This window comes from Ascaphus truei, chromosome 18 (genome assembly GCF_040206685.1).
Source record: "Ascaphus truei isolate aAscTru1 chromosome 18, aAscTru1.hap1, whole genome shotgun sequence".
NCBI lineage: Eukaryota > Metazoa > Chordata > Amphibia > Anura > Ascaphidae > Ascaphus > Ascaphus truei.
The window spans coordinates 35,828,217-35,843,518 of record NC_134500.1 but is presented as its reverse complement, the minus strand read 5'-3'; the positions used below and the strand labels follow the sequence as shown (position 1 = coordinate 35,843,518).

General features: G+C 49.8%; 1 protein-coding gene across 1 annotated transcript in view; it reads right to left on the bottom strand.

The window, feature by feature from the left end:
• Positions 1-11,726, bottom strand: part of CA12 (carbonic anhydrase 12) — a 37,900-nt gene extending 26,174 nt beyond the window's left edge. The window contains exons 1-2 of the mRNA XM_075576214.1: positions 11,559-11,726; positions 1,501-1,521 (exon numbers count right to left, since the gene is read on the bottom strand). Coding sequence (XP_075432329.1) covers positions 1,501-1,521; positions 11,559-11,646 — 109 coding nt within the window. The 5' untranslated portion in view covers positions 11,647-11,726. The remainder of the gene's footprint in view (positions 1-1,500; positions 1,522-11,558) is intronic.
• Between the last annotated feature and the right edge of the window lie 3,576 nt (positions 11,727-15,302).

Below are 15,302 nucleotides of genomic sequence, written 5' to 3'. Positions count from 1 at the left end.
TTAGATTTACGCACGCCAATGGGGGGAGGGGGACTCGCACGAGGTATTTAAACCCTGTGCACGCTCCAGCCCAGCATTGATTTTGTTTTTCCCACCCACCCAATGTAAAGTTGTGTTGCGCTATATCTAACCATGTCTTATGAATCTGTAATCAGATCCATCGTCACAGCTTTGGCGGAATGGTCAGGCCAGTCATCACAGGGACACCGTGAATACCCGAAATGGGGCTCCCCCCGATGCGGGTGGGCCCCAGGTAACGGTCCCCCTGAAAAGATTGTGCAGGCTGCAGGCACCGACGCAGGCGGTCGGGCGCTGTACCCTTGGCACCAATCTTAGGAAGCTGGGCTCTATGCTATGCGGGTAGGCCCAGGCGGCCAAGAAAGGGGGACCTAGGGTGAGTGCTTGACCAGGGGGTTGGGGGGGAGGAAGAGAGTGGGGGGGAGTGGAGAGAGTGGGGGGGGCTAATAGGTTTTGAAGAATTAATGAATCCGAAAAACAAAGATTGTGGCATCACCACGAGGGGGGAAGAAGTTAAAATGGCGGCGGGCCATTATCCATAATCACAAGGAGGAATGACCAGTGTTGGACAAAGATGGACTGAACTGCATTCCAAGAGAGTAAAAGACCAAGACAACATGTGTTGGAGCGATGTGGAGAAGAGAGGCTGTAACCGCAGTACCTGGGGAATTATTGGGTAGGATTGATCCAGCAGTGGGGAGACACGGGCTGGAGATGATACATATACTGTATATACACAGTAACGAAGTAAAACAATATAAAAATATTCTGGAACCGGTGTTTAGAGAAAGATGGGTATCTGGCATCCTATTAAAGGATATGGGGAATACCAATGTGTGCAAGAAGAGTGAAACCCTATTAAATGATTTGGGGACAACCAGTGTAGGAGGGTGATCCTAAAACTCTGTAGGGACCACAAGTGTGTTAGGGCTATTATATAAAGGGTGCGGCCGCGCGTTCCTATGTGAACACGCGTGCACGTGCCGCATGCTTTTCCTGTATATAGTGCCGGGAGCTGCAGGTAATGTATACAGTATATGTGTGTATGTGTGTGTGTATGTGTGTGTGTATGTGTGTGTGCATGGGTTGTGCGAGTGAATGTAAGTCCTAGATAGATTTTTTAAAGATTTTTTTTTTAAAGAAAAAAAAAAACTTTAATAAATATTTTTTTTTTAACTTCTGCAATCACACACACACACACACACACACACACACACACACACACACACACACACACACACACACACACAGGCAGTGGCGCAAAAAGATGAATTTCTTCATCTTCGCCGCTCCCTGTCGGCTCCCCTCTCCCTGCCATGCGCACGCGGGCCTTCTATAGAAAGGCTAAAAACTAAAAATCCGCGCACACACGGCGCTATATAACCGCTGTACAAACATAGGCATTACTGATCTCGTAAAAGAACAGTATTAGAATCCCTGCCCCAAACCCTACAGAAAAGCCATATAACGTGCCATACTTACCAGCGTACGCCCAACTGGATCCTGTGAACAAGAAGATACAAGATTATTATTCACAACTCCTCAGAACAGAAGTGTTATGTCAAAGTACGAGACATTATTAAAGACTGGCAGTTTCATTTGCGGTTTGTAGGGTATTTTTTTAGCAAAAACGACATGGAAATCTAATGCAAAAGGGTGGTAGATTCGTGGAACAGTCTCTGGGCAGAGGTGGTACGGGCTAATACAGTTACATAGTTACATAGTTACATAGTTACATAGTTACATAGTAGATGGGGTTGAAAAAAGACTTCCGTCCATCAAGTTCAACCTGTGCTAAATTTAGACAACAGATACTTTATCCTATATCTATACTTACTTATTGATCCAGAGGAAGCAAACACACAACCCCAGTGACATATCATCCAATGATATCTCATAAGGGGAAAAATTAATTCCTTCCTGACTCCAAGAATTGGCAATCGGATTAATCCCTGGATCAACATCCTTCCCATGTATACTTATTTGGTATATCCCTGTATACCTTTCCCATCTAAAAAGATGTCCAACCTTTTTTTGAACAAATCTATTGTATCTGCCATCACAGTCTCCATGGGTAATGAATCCCACACTGTAACTGCCCTTACTGTAAAGAACCCTTTCCTTTGTTGCTGGTGAAATCTCCTTTCCTCCAACCTTAATGGATGCCCCCAAAGGCAAGGGTTCTCAACTCCAGTCTTCAAGAGCCCCCATCCCCTCACCCTAGTAGTCAGTCAGGATATCCCTGCTTCAGCACAGGTCTTTGACAGCCACCTGGGCTGAAGCAGGGATACCTTTAAAACCTGACCTGTTGGGGGTTTTGAGGACTGGAGTTGAGCCCCCTGCAGTAAGGGAATTTGAAAATGTTTGGGACAGACATCAGGCTACATTCTAAATTGGAAAGAAAGTGAACCTTCAAATAGGATGTGAGGCGTTACAGCGGGAGAACGGTTATAATAGGATGTGAGGCGTTACAGCGGGAGAGCGGTTATAATAGGATGTGAGGCGTTACAGCGGGAGAACGGCTATAATAGGATGTGAGGCGTTACAGCGGGAGAGCGGTTATAATAGGATGTGAGGCGTTACAGCGGCCGGGAGAACGGTTATAAGAGGATGTGAGACGTTACAGCAGGAGAACGGTTATAATAGGATGTGAGGGGTTACAGCAGGAGAACGGTTATAATAGGATGTGAGGGGTTACAGCAGGAGAACGGTTATAATAGGATCGGAGTCGTTACAGCGGGAGAACGGTTATAATAGGATGTGAGGGGTTACAGCGGGAGAACGGTTATAATAGGATGTGAGGGGTTACAGCAGGAGAACGGTTATAATAGGATGTGAGGGGTTACAGCAGGAGAGCGGTTATAATAGGATCGGAGGCGTTACAGCGGGAGAGCGGTTATAATAGGATGTGAGGCGTTACAGCGGGCGGGAGAACGGTAATAATAGGATCGGAGGCGTTACAGCGGGAGAACGGTTATAATAGGATGTGAGGCGTCCCAGCGGGCGGGAGAACGGTTATAATAGGATCGAAGGCGTTACAGCGGGAGAGCGGTTATAATAGAATGTGAGGCGTTACAGCGGGAGAGCGGTTATAATAGGATGTGAGGCGTTACAGCGGGAGAACGGTTATAATAGGATCGGAGGCGTTACAGCGGGAGAACGGTTATAATAGGATCGGAGGCGTTACAGCAGGAGAACGGTTATAATAGGATGTGAGGCGTTACAGCGGGAGAACGGTTATAATAGGATGTGAGGCGTTACAGCGGGCGGGAGAGTGGTTATAATAGGATCTGAACAGGTAGGCAAAGGAAAGTTGGGGCAACACTATGAACAGTGAAAAGAAAAAACTGCAAGAGAGTGTGTCCCATAAAATAAAATATTTAATGGATCAGAACATCAGCAACAAAAAAACGAGCCCACAGGCCACCACCAACGCGTTTCGAGCGTTACGCTCTTTATCAAGGTGCATGCAGATCACACAGAAGACCACACAGATGTGAGTAATTTTACTCTTGTACACCCTTTCATTTGTCCACATCGATGCTCATATGTCTGGACACTAGCCAGTGGGAGTTGTTACTCATCCAGAAGAGGAACTCCATCCAGCTATTCGATTAACGGTGGATAGTGGTGTAGTCATTATCTGACCCCAGGTCTATACATTTATATGTGATACTCCAAAGGATTTGTACAGTGAAGATTTAATGGATTATAGTGTATGCTTATACAAGCTACTGATCTTTGTTTGAGCACCATACAGCTTTTTTTCTTCTTTATAATAGGATGTGAGGCGTTACAGCGGGAGAACAGTTATAATAGGATGTGAGGCGTTACAGCGGGAGAGCGGTTATAATAGGATGTGAGGCGTTACAGCGGGAGAGCGGTTATAATAGGATGTGAGTCGTTACAGCGGGCGGGAGAACAGTTATAATAGGATGTGAGGCGTTACAGCGGGAGAGCGGTTATAATAGGATGTGAGGCGTTACAGCGGGAGAGCGGTTATAATAGGATGTGAGGCGTTACAGCGGGAGAACGGTTATAATAGGATCGGAGGCGTTAAAGCAGGAGAACGGTTATAATAGGATGTGAGGCGTTACAGCGGGAGAGCGGTTATAATAGGATCGGAGGCATTACAGCGGGCGGGAGAACGGTTATAATAGGATGTGAGGCGTTACAGCGGGAGAGCGGTTATAATAGGATGTGAGGCGTTACAGCGGGCGGGAGAGCGGTTATAATAGGATGTGAGGCATTACAGCGGGAGAACGGTTATAATAGGATGTGAGGGGTTACAGCGGGAGAGCGGTTATAATAGGATGTGAGGCGTTACAGCGGGAGAGCGGTTATAATAGGATGTGAGGCATTACAGCGGGAGAGCGGTTATAATAGGATGTGAGGCATTACAGCGGGAGAACGGTTATAATAGGATGTGAGGGGTTACAGCGGGCGGGAGAGCGGTTATAATAGGATGTGAGGCGTTACAGCGGGTGGGAGAACGGTTATAATAGGATCGGAGGCGTTACAGCGGGAGAGCGGTTATAATAGGATGTGAGGCGTTACAGCGGGAGAGCGGTTATAATAGGATGTGAGGCGTTACAGCGGGAGAACGGTTATAATAGGATGTGAGGCGTTACAGCGGGTGGGAGAGCGGTTATAATAGGATCTGAACAGGTAGGCAAAGGAAAGTTGGGGCAACACTATGAACAGTGAAAAGAAAAAACTGCAAGAGAGTGTGTCCCATAAAATAAAATATTTAATGGATCAGAACATCAGCAACAAAAAAACCGAGCCCACAGGCCACCACCAACGCGTTTCGAGCGTTACGCTCTTTATCAAGGTGCATGCAGATCACACAGAAGACCACACAGATGTGAGTAATTTTACTCTTGTACACCCTTTCATTTGTCCACATCGATGCATATATGTCTGGACACTAGCCAGTGGGAGTTGTTACTCATCCAGAAGTGGAACTCCATCCAGCTATTCGATTAACGGTGGATAGTGGTGTAGTCATTATCGGACCCCAGGTCTATACATTTATATGTGATACTCCAAAGGATTTGTACAGTGAAGATTTAATGGATTATAGTGTATGCTTATACAAGCTACTGATCTTTGTTTGAGCACCATACAGCTTTTTTTCTTCTTTATAATAGGATGTGAGGCGTTACAGCGGGCGGGAGAACAGTTATAATAGGATGTGAGGCGTTACAGCGGGAGAGCGGTTATAATAGGATGTGAGGCATTACAGCGGGAGAGCGGTTATAATAGGATCGGAGGCATTACAGCGGGAGAACGGTTATAATAGGATGTGAGGCGTTACAGCGGGCGGGAGAGCGGTTATAATAGGATGTGAGGCGTTACAGCGGGCGGGAGAGCGGTTATAATAGGATGTGAGGCGTTACAGCGGGAGAACGGTTATAATAGGATGTGAGGCGTTACAGCGGGCGGGAGAGCGGTTATAATAGGATGTGAGGCGTTACAGCGGGAGAACGGTTATAATAGGATGTGAGGCGTTACAGCGGGAGAGCGGTTATAATAGGATGTGAGGCGTTACAGCGGGAGAGCGGTTATAATAGGATGTGAGGCGTTACAGCGGGAGAGCGGTTATAATAGGATGTGAGGGGTTACAGCGGGCGGGAGAGCGGTTATAATAGGATGTGAGGCATTACAGCGGGAGAACGGTTATAATAGGATGTGAGGGGTTACAGCGGGCGGGAGAGCGGTTATAATAGGATGTGAGGCGTTACAGCCGGAGAACGGTTATAATAGGATGTGAGGCGTTACAGCGGGAGAGCGGTTATAATAGGATGTGAGGCGTTACAGCGGGAGAACGGTTATAATAGGATGTGAGGCGTTACAGCGGGAGAGCGGTTATAATAGGATCGGAGGCGTTACAGCGGGAGAGCGGTTATAATAGGATGTGAGGCGTTACAGCGGGAGAACGGTTATAATAGGATCGGAGGCGTTACAGCGGGCGGGAGAACGGTTATAATAGGATGTGAGGCGTTACAGCGGGAGAGCGGTTATAATAGGATGTGAGGCGTTACAGCGGGAGAGCGGTTATAATAGGATGTGAGGCGTTACAGCGGGAGAACGGTTATAATAGGATGTGAGGCGTTACAGCGGGAGAGCGGTTATAATAGGATGTGAGGCGTTACAGCGGGAGAACGGTTATAATAAGATGTGAGGCGTTACAGCGGGAGAGCGGTTATAATAGGATGTGAGGCGTTACAGCGGGAGAGCGGTTATAATAGGATGTGAGGCGTTACAGCGGGAGAGCGGTTATAATAGGATGTGAGGCGTTACAGCGGGAGAGCGGTTATAATAGGATGTGAGGCATTACAGCGGGCGGGAGAGCGGTTATAATAGGATGTGAGGCGTTACAGCGGGAGAGCGGTTATAATAGGATGTGAGGCGTTACAGCGGGAGAACGGTTATAATAGGATGTGAGGCGTTACAGCGGGAGAACGGTTATAATAGGATGTGAGGCGTTACAGCGGGAGAGCGGTTATAATAGGATCGGAGGCGTTACAGCGGGAGAGCGGTTATAATAGGATGTGAGGCATTACAGCGGGAGAACGGTTATAATAGGATGTGAGGCGTTACAGCGGGCGGGAGAGCGGTTATAATAGGATGTGAGGCGTTACAGCGGGAGAGCGGTTATAATACGATGTGAGGCATTACAGCGGGAGAACGGTTATAATAGGATGTGAGGCGTTACAGCGGGCGGGAGAACGGTTATAATAGGATGTGAGGCGTTATAGCGGGAGAACAGTTATAATAGGATGTGAGGCGTTACAGCGGGAGAACGGTTATAATAGGATGTGAGGCGTTACAGCGGGAGAATGGTTATAATAGGATGTGAGGCATTACAGCGGGAGAGCGGTTATAATAGGATGTGAGGCGTTACAGCGGGCGGGAGAACGGTTATAATAGGATGTGAGGCGTTACAGCGGGAGAGCGGTTATAATAGGATGTGAGGCGTTACAGCGGGAGAGCGGTTATAATAGGATCGGAGGCGTTACAGCAGGAGAACGGTTATAATAGGATGTGAGGCGTTACAGCAGGAGAACGGTTATAATAGGATCGGAGGCGTTACAGCAGGAGAGCGGTTATAATAGGATCGGAGGCGTTACAGCAGGAGAGCGGTTATAATAGGATCGGAGGCGTTACAGCGGGAGAGCGGTTATAATAGGATGTGAGGCGTCACAGCGGGAGAACGGTTATAATAGGATGTGAGGCGTTACAGCAGGAGAACGGTTATAATAGGATGTGAGGGGTTACAGCAGGAGAACGGTTATAATAGGATCGGAGGCGTTACAGCGGGAGAACGGTTATAATAGGATGTGAGGCGTCACAGCGGGCGGGAGAGCGGTTATAATAGGATGTGAGGGGTTACAGCGGGAGAGCGGTTATAATAGGATGTGAGGCGTTACAGCGGGAGAACAGTTATAATAGGATGTGAGGCGTTACAGCGGGAGAGCGGTTATAATAGGATGTGAGGCGTTACAGCGGGAGAGCGGTTATAATAGGATGTGAGGCGTTACAGCAGGAGAACGGTTATAATAGGATGTGAGGCGTTACAGCAGGAGAACGGTTATAATAGGATCGGAGGCGTTACAGCGGGAGAGCGGTTATAATAGGATGTGAGGCGTTACAGCGGGAGAGCGGTTATAATAGGATCGGAGGCGTTACAGCGGGAGAGCAGTTATAATAGGATGTGAGGCGTTACAGCGGGAGAACAGTTATAATAGGATGTGAGGCATTACAGCGGGAGAACGGTTATAATAGGATGTGAGGCGTTACAGCGGGCGGGAGAGCGGTTATAATAGGATGTGAGGCGTTACAGCGGGAGAACGGTTATAATAGGATGTGAGGCGTTACAGCGGGAGAACGGTTATAATAGGATCGGAGGCGTTACAGCGGGAGAGCAGTTATAATAGGATGTGAGGCGTTACAGCGGGAGAACAGTTATAATAGGATGTGAGGCGTTACAGCGGGAGAGCGGTTATAATAGGATGTGAGGCGTTACAGCGGGCGGGAGAACGGTTATAATAGGATCGGAGGCGTTACAGCGGGAGAGCGGTTATAATAGGATGTGAGGCGTTACAGCGGGCGGAAGAACGGTTATAATAGGATGTGAGGCGTTACAGCGGGAGAACGGTAATAATAGGATCGGAGGCGTTACAGCGGGAGAACGATTATAATAGGATGTGAGGCGTTCCAGCGGGCGGGAGAACGGTTATAATAGGATCGAAGGCGTTACAGCGGGTGGGAGAACGGTTATAATAGGATCGGAGGCGTTACAGCGGGAGAGCGGTTATAATAGGATGTGAGGCGTTACAGCGGGAGAGCGGTTATAATAGGATGTGAGGCGTTACAGCGGGAGAACGGTTATAATAGGATCGGAGGCGTTACAGCGGGAGAACGGTTATAATAGGATGTGAGGCGTTACAGCGGGAGAACGGTTATAATAGGATGTGAGGCGTTACAGCGGGCGGGAGAGCGGTTATAATAGGATGTGAGGCGTTACAGCGGGTGGGAGAACGGTTATAATAGGATCGGAGGCGTTACAGCGGGAGAGTGGTTATAATAGGATCTGAACAGGTAGGCTAAGGAAAGTTGGGGCAACACTATGAACAGTGAAAAGAAAAAACTGCAAGAGAGTGTGTCCCATAAAATAAAATATTTAATGGATCAGAACATCAGCAACAAAAAACGAGCCCACAGGCCCCCAACGCGTTTCGAGCGTTACGCTCTTTATCAAGGTGCATGCAGATCACACAGAAGACCACACAGATGTGAGTAATTTTACTCTTGTACACCCTTTCATTTGTCCACATCGATGCTCATATGTCTGGACACTAGCCAGTGGGAGTTGTTACTCATCCAGAAGAGGAACTCCATCCAGCTATTCGATTAACGGTGGATAGTGGTGTAGTCATTATCTGACCCCAGGTCTATACATTTATATGTGATACTCCAAAGGATTTGTACAGTGAAGATTTAATGGATTATAGTGTATGCTTATACAAGCTACTGATCTTTGTTTGAGCACCATACAGCTTTTTTTCTTCTTTATAATAGGATCTGAGGCGTTACAGCGGGATAACAGTTATAATAGGATCTGAGGCGTTACAGCGGGCGGGAGAACGGTTATAATAGGATGTGAGGCGTTACAGCGGGAGAACGGTTATAATAGGATCGGAGGCGTTACAGCGGGAGAACGGTTATAATAGGATCGGAGGCGTTACAGCGGGAGAGCGGTTATAATAGGATCGGAGGCGTTACAGCGGGAGAACGGTTATAATAGGATCGGAGGCGTTACAGCGGGAGAGCGGTTATAATAGGATCGGAGGCGTTACAGCGGGAGAACGGTTATAATAGGATCGGAGGCGTTACAGCGGGAGAACGGTTATAATAGGATCGGAGGCGTTACAGCGGGAGAACGGTTATAATAGGATCGGAGGCGTTACAGCGGGAGAGCGGTTATAATAGGATCGGAGGCGTTACAGCGGGAGAACGGTTATAATAGGATCGGAGGCGTTACAGCGGGAGAGCGGTTATAATAGGATCGGAGGCGTTACAGCGGGAGAACGGTTATAATAGGATCGGAGGCGTTACAGCGGGAGAACGGTTATAATAGGATCGGAGGCGTTACAGCGGGAGAACGGTTATAATAGGATCGGAGGCGTTACAGCGGGAGAACGGTTATAATAGGATCGGAGGCGTTACAGCGGGAGAACGGTTATAATAGGATCGGAGGCGTTACAGCGGGCGGGAGAACGGTTCAGTTTCCGGCGTCTGAATTTGCAGAGCTTAAAAAAAAAATGTCAATTATAAATTAGACCAAAAAGGGGGCAGGGGGAAATGATATAATACTCTATTTATATTTATTTTTAAAGGAGCAATCCCAGCAATATCCAACGTGTGCTTTTTAATAAATCAGTTCTGTGTTAGATAATACTTACGATAATTTTTTTTAATTCAACTCTTAATACCATTTTTAGTGTTTTAATATACTGAGCATCCTTAGATTTCTATAGCGGGCTTTAGCCCACCTCCCCAGCAGTGCAAGATGTACTACTAAAGCACTGAAGCTTAGAGATGACTGACAAACAGTCTTATCACCAAAAGACATCAGATACCGATACAATAAAAAAAAATTACAAATTAAAAACTGCTTTGGGTTACACAGCGGAAATGTTACAGAAACCGTGGGAAAGGGTCTCCTAGTTAGCACCCAAATGCGTTGGGAGTTTTTTAGCCTGAGAATTACACCGGTCCGACAGAGACGGCTCAGTTTTGCCCCAGGTTGCCGTTGAGTCTTGGTAGATCGCGCGGACAGAACCCCACGTGGTATTAAACCTTTAGTGCGATTCCCCTACATATTTGGGATGCCACGGCTGCCTTATTAACCCCTGCACTGCCAGCAGCCTGCGTCGCTGCCTACGAATAAACTCACCCCTTTAAATAGAATGTATTGCAATTAAAAAGCAGCAGTACTCCGGACCCATTAGTACAGTCGCACTTTGGCCGACTTGGCGGTTTCCTGTATCAAATAAATATTAGGGTTTTTTTCCACTGGGTGCAGGTCTGACACCCACTGCGCTGTCCTTTTATCTGTTTGATGAATGAAATATATAATCACAAACACGCACACCCACATCCACACACTGCAATAATCCCCACTAAAAAAAAAAAAATTAAGCTACCAAGGAAACAAGCATACACACATACACACATACACAATCCCTGCAAGCTCTGAACCCATCACCCACCCCATCATATCATACAACACACAAAAGCAATGCTGCTGGGTATGTGACCAAATGCACTGTATACAACACACAACCGCAATGCTGCATCCAAATGTCATTTGTATGAAGCATTGTGACTTCTGTTTTGTTGTATACACTACCAAGGAAACATTAACATATTTCTGTATATGTGTATATATATTGTATGATTGTAACATCGCCGGAAGAAGAGATCAGTGTATCTCGAAAGCTCGCACAAATAAAAGCATTTCGGTAGCCACAGAACGGTATCATCTATTTATTTTTTGATTATATATATATATATATATATATATATATATATATATATATATATATATATATATATATATACATACATACATACATGTATACATGTAGAGGTATCAGTACCGTGTTAGCCGAGCTTCAATAATCAAAAAATAAATAGATGATACCGTTCTGTGGCTAACGAAATGCTTTTATTTGTGCGAGCTTTCGAGATACACTGATCTCTTCTTCCGGCGATGTTACAATGAATGAATATATATATATATATATAATAAATGAGTACTTCAGTATTAGGCGATACCTTTTTCTATTTAGACTAACAATTGATGTCATAGTACAAGCTTCCGAGAGTTTTCTCTTGTCCTATGACATAAATTGTTAGTCCAAATAAAAAAGGTATCAGCTAATACTGACATACTCATTTATTCTGCACTATCGCAACTGGACTAACACTGCTATTTCCTATATATATATATATATTTAGTTTCTTACCATCAGACGCTGCCCATACAGCTGGCGCGGTGAGCAGTGTGAGTAACAGTGTGTGGTACATCTGTTTGTGTTGCAGTCTCCGATTCATCCCGTAAAGCACAAGAGCTCCCTTTCTCCCAGCAGGCTGCCACTCATATCGTTCCCTGCTCCCCCGAGGCTCAGCCCAGATCTGGCTGTCACCAATAACAGAGCTCAGACTGTTACATGGGACCCCTCCCTGCTGCTGCTCATCCACAGCAGGGAGCACTCAGCACACCTGTGCACAGGCGCTGCTCAGGGGGGCAGGCTTATTTCTAAAGGGCCAGTCCCACCGTCCCATGTAGGAATGCAGTGACCTAATGACAGGGTTAAAGGGTCAGTCCCACGTAAGAGCAAAGTGACCTAATGACAGGGACGTGTTTAATGGGTTAAAGGGTCAGTCCCACGTAGGGGCAAAGTGACCTAATGACAGGGGCGTGTTTAATGGGTTAAAGGGTCAGTCTCACGTAGGAGCAAAGTGACCTAATGACAGGGACGTGTTTAATGGGTTAAAGGGTCAGTCTCATGAAGGGGCAAAGTTACCTAATGACAGGGACGTGTTTAATGGGTTAAAGGGTCAGTCTCATGAAGGGGCAAAGTGACCTAATGACAGGGGCGTCTTTAATGGGTTAAAGCAAGGGTGCACAAAGTGGGGGGCCGCAAGATTTTTCTGAGGGAGCGCAGCGGCTGCAGAGGTCCCGCACTCTTCCCCACGATATTTAAATGATGTGCCGGGGGATCGCGTGAGGCCTCTGCAGTGTCTCCTACTTTGCCATGACTATGTGGCGTCCAGTGACACCAGATCTTAGGTAAGGGGGGGGGGGGGGGCACACATATATACATTACCTGCAGCTCACAAAGTTTGCGCACCCCTGAGTTAAAGGGTCAGTCCCACGTAGGGGCAAAGTGACCTAATGATAGGGACGTGTTTAATGGGTTAAAGGGACAGTCCCACGTAGGGGCAAAGTGAACTAATGACAGGGACGTGTTTAATGGGTTAAAATACAAGTCCTACGTGAGGAGTTCAGGTGAGGGATGAAGCACCACTTCAGGGGGTGGTTTCAGCTGGTGAGTAGGGGAGCTGCGCCGCTGTGAGTACGGGAGCTGCGTCGCTGTGAGTAGGGGAGCTGCGCCGCTGTGAGTAGGGGAGCTGCGCCGCTGTGAGTACGGGAGCTGCGTCGCTGTGAGTAGGGGAGCTGCGCCGCTGTGAGTAGGGGAGCTGCGCCGCTGTGAGTAGGGGAGCTGCGCCGCTGTGAGTAGGGGAGTTGCGCCGCTGTGAGTAGGGGAGCTGCGCCGCTGTGAGTAGGGGAGCTGCGCCGCTGTGAGTTGGGGAGCTGCGCCGCTGTGAGTAGGGGAGCTGCGCCGCTGTGAGTAGGGGAGCTGCGCCGCTGTGAGTAGGGGAGCTGCGCCGCTGTGAGTTGGGGAGCTGCGCCGCTGTGAGTAGGGGAGCTGCGCCGCGGTGAGTAGGGCAGCTGCGCCGCTGTGAGTAGGGGAGCTGCGCCGCTGTGAGTAGGGGAGCTGCGCCGCTGTGAGTAAGGGAGCTGCGTCGCTGTGAGTAGGGGAGCTGCGCCGCTGTGAGTAGGGGAGCTGCGCCGCTGTGAGTAGGGGAGCTGCGCCGCTGTGAGTAGGGGAGCTGCGCCGCTGTGAGTAGGGGAGCTGCGCCGCTGTGAGTTGGGGAGCTGCGCCGCTGTGAGTAGGGGAGCTGCGCCGCTGTGAGTAGGGGAGCTGCGCCGCTGTGAGTAAGGGAGCTGCGTCGCTGTGAGTAGGGGAGCTGCGCCGCTGTGAGTAGGGGAGCTGCGCCGCTGTGAGTAGGGGAGCTGCGCCGCTGTGAGTTGGGGAGCTGCGCCGCTGTGAGTAGGGGAGCTGCGCCGCTGTGAGTACGGGAGCTGCGCCGCTGTGAGTAGGGGAGCTGCGCCGCTGTGAGTACGGGAGCTGCGCCGCTGTGAGTATGGGAGCTGCGCCGCTGTGAGTACGGGAGCTGCGCCGCTGTGAGTAGGGGAGCTGCGCCGCTGTGAGTAGGGGAGCTGCGCCGCTGTGAGTAGGGGAGCTGCGCCGCTGTGAGTAGGGGAGCTGCGCCGCTGTGAGTAGGGGAGTTCTGCCGCTGTGAGTAGGGGAGCTGCGCCGCTGTGAGTAGGGGAGCTGCGCCGCTGTGAGTAGGGGAGTTGCGCCGCTGTGAGTAGGGGAGCTGCGCCGCTGTGAGTAGGGGAGCTGCGCCGCTGTGAGTAGGGGAGCAGCGCCGCTGTGAGTAGGGGAGCTGCGCCGCTGTGAGTAGGGGAGCTGCGCCGCGGTGAGTAGGGGAGCTGCGCCGCTGTGAGTAGGGGAGCTGCGCCGCGGTGAGTAGGGGAGCTGCGCCGCTGTGAGTAGGGGAGCTCCGCCGCTGTGAGTAGGGGAGCTGCGCCGCTGTGAGTAGGGGAGTTGCGCCGCTGTGAGTAGGGGAGCTGCGCCGCTGTGAGTAGGGGAGCTGCGCCGCTGTGAGTTGGGGAGCTGCGCCGCTGTGAGTAGGGGAGCTGCGCCGCTGTGAGTAGGGGAGCTGCGCCGCTGTGAGTAGGGGAGCTGCGCCGCTGTGAGTTGGGGAGCTGCGCCGCTGTGAGTAGGGGAGCTGCGCCGCTGTGAGTAGGGGAGCTGCGCCGCTGTGAGTAGGGGAGCTGCGCCGCTGTGAGTAGGGGAGCTGCGCCGCTGTGAGTAAGGGAGCTGCGTCGCTGTGAGTAGGGGAGCTGCGCCGCTGTGAGTAGGGGAGCTGCGCCGCTGTGAGTACGGGAGCTGCGCCGCTGTAAGTAGGGGAGCTGCGCCGCTGTGAGTACGGGAGCTGCGCCGCTGTGAGTACGGGAGCTGCGCCGCTGTGAGTACGGGAGCTGCGCCGCTGTGAGTAGGAGAGCTGCGCCGCTGTGAGTAGGGGAGCTGCGCCGCTGTGAGTAGGAGAGCTGCGCCGCTGTGAGTAGGGGAGCTGCGCCGCTCTGAGTACGGGAGCTGCGCCGCGTCTTGAAGCATTTGAAGTGGAATTTCTGTATAATTTATGAAGAGATCAGTCACATTGAATTACAAGTCATCGTGTGTGTGTGTGTGTGTGTGTGTGTGTGTGTGTGTGTGTGTGTGTGTGTGTGTGTGTGTGTGTGTGTGTATAGTAGGATTTGTGTATATAGTTATATTATACCTATATCTGGCAGCACAAAATATTAACCCCTTGTCTGCCAGAGGGGCCAGTAATCTATGGACGGGGGTTAATGGGGTATATGGCAGTGACGGGATTAATGGGGTATATGGCAGGGACAGGGTTAATGGGGCCTCTAGCAGGGATGGTGTTAATGGGGTATATGGCAGGGACGGGGTTAATGGGGTATATGGCAGGGACAGGGTTAATGGGGTATATGGCAGGGACGGGGTTAATGAGGTCTCTGGCAGGGACAGGGTTAATGGGGTCTCTAGCAGGGACGGGTTTAATGGGGTCTCTGGCAGGGACGGGGTTAATGGGGCATCTGGCAGGGCCGAGGCTAATGGGGCCTCTGGCAGGGACGGAGTTAATGGGGTATCTGGCAGGGACAGGGTTAATGGGGTCTCTGGCAGGGACAGGTTTAATGGGGTCTCTGGCAGGGACGGGTTTAATGGGGTCTCTGGCAGGGACGGGTTAATGGGGCCTCAGGCAAGGACGGTGTTAATAGGGTATATGGCAGGGACGGGGTTAATGGGGCCTCTGGCAGGGACGGGGTTAATGGGGTATACGGCAGGGAT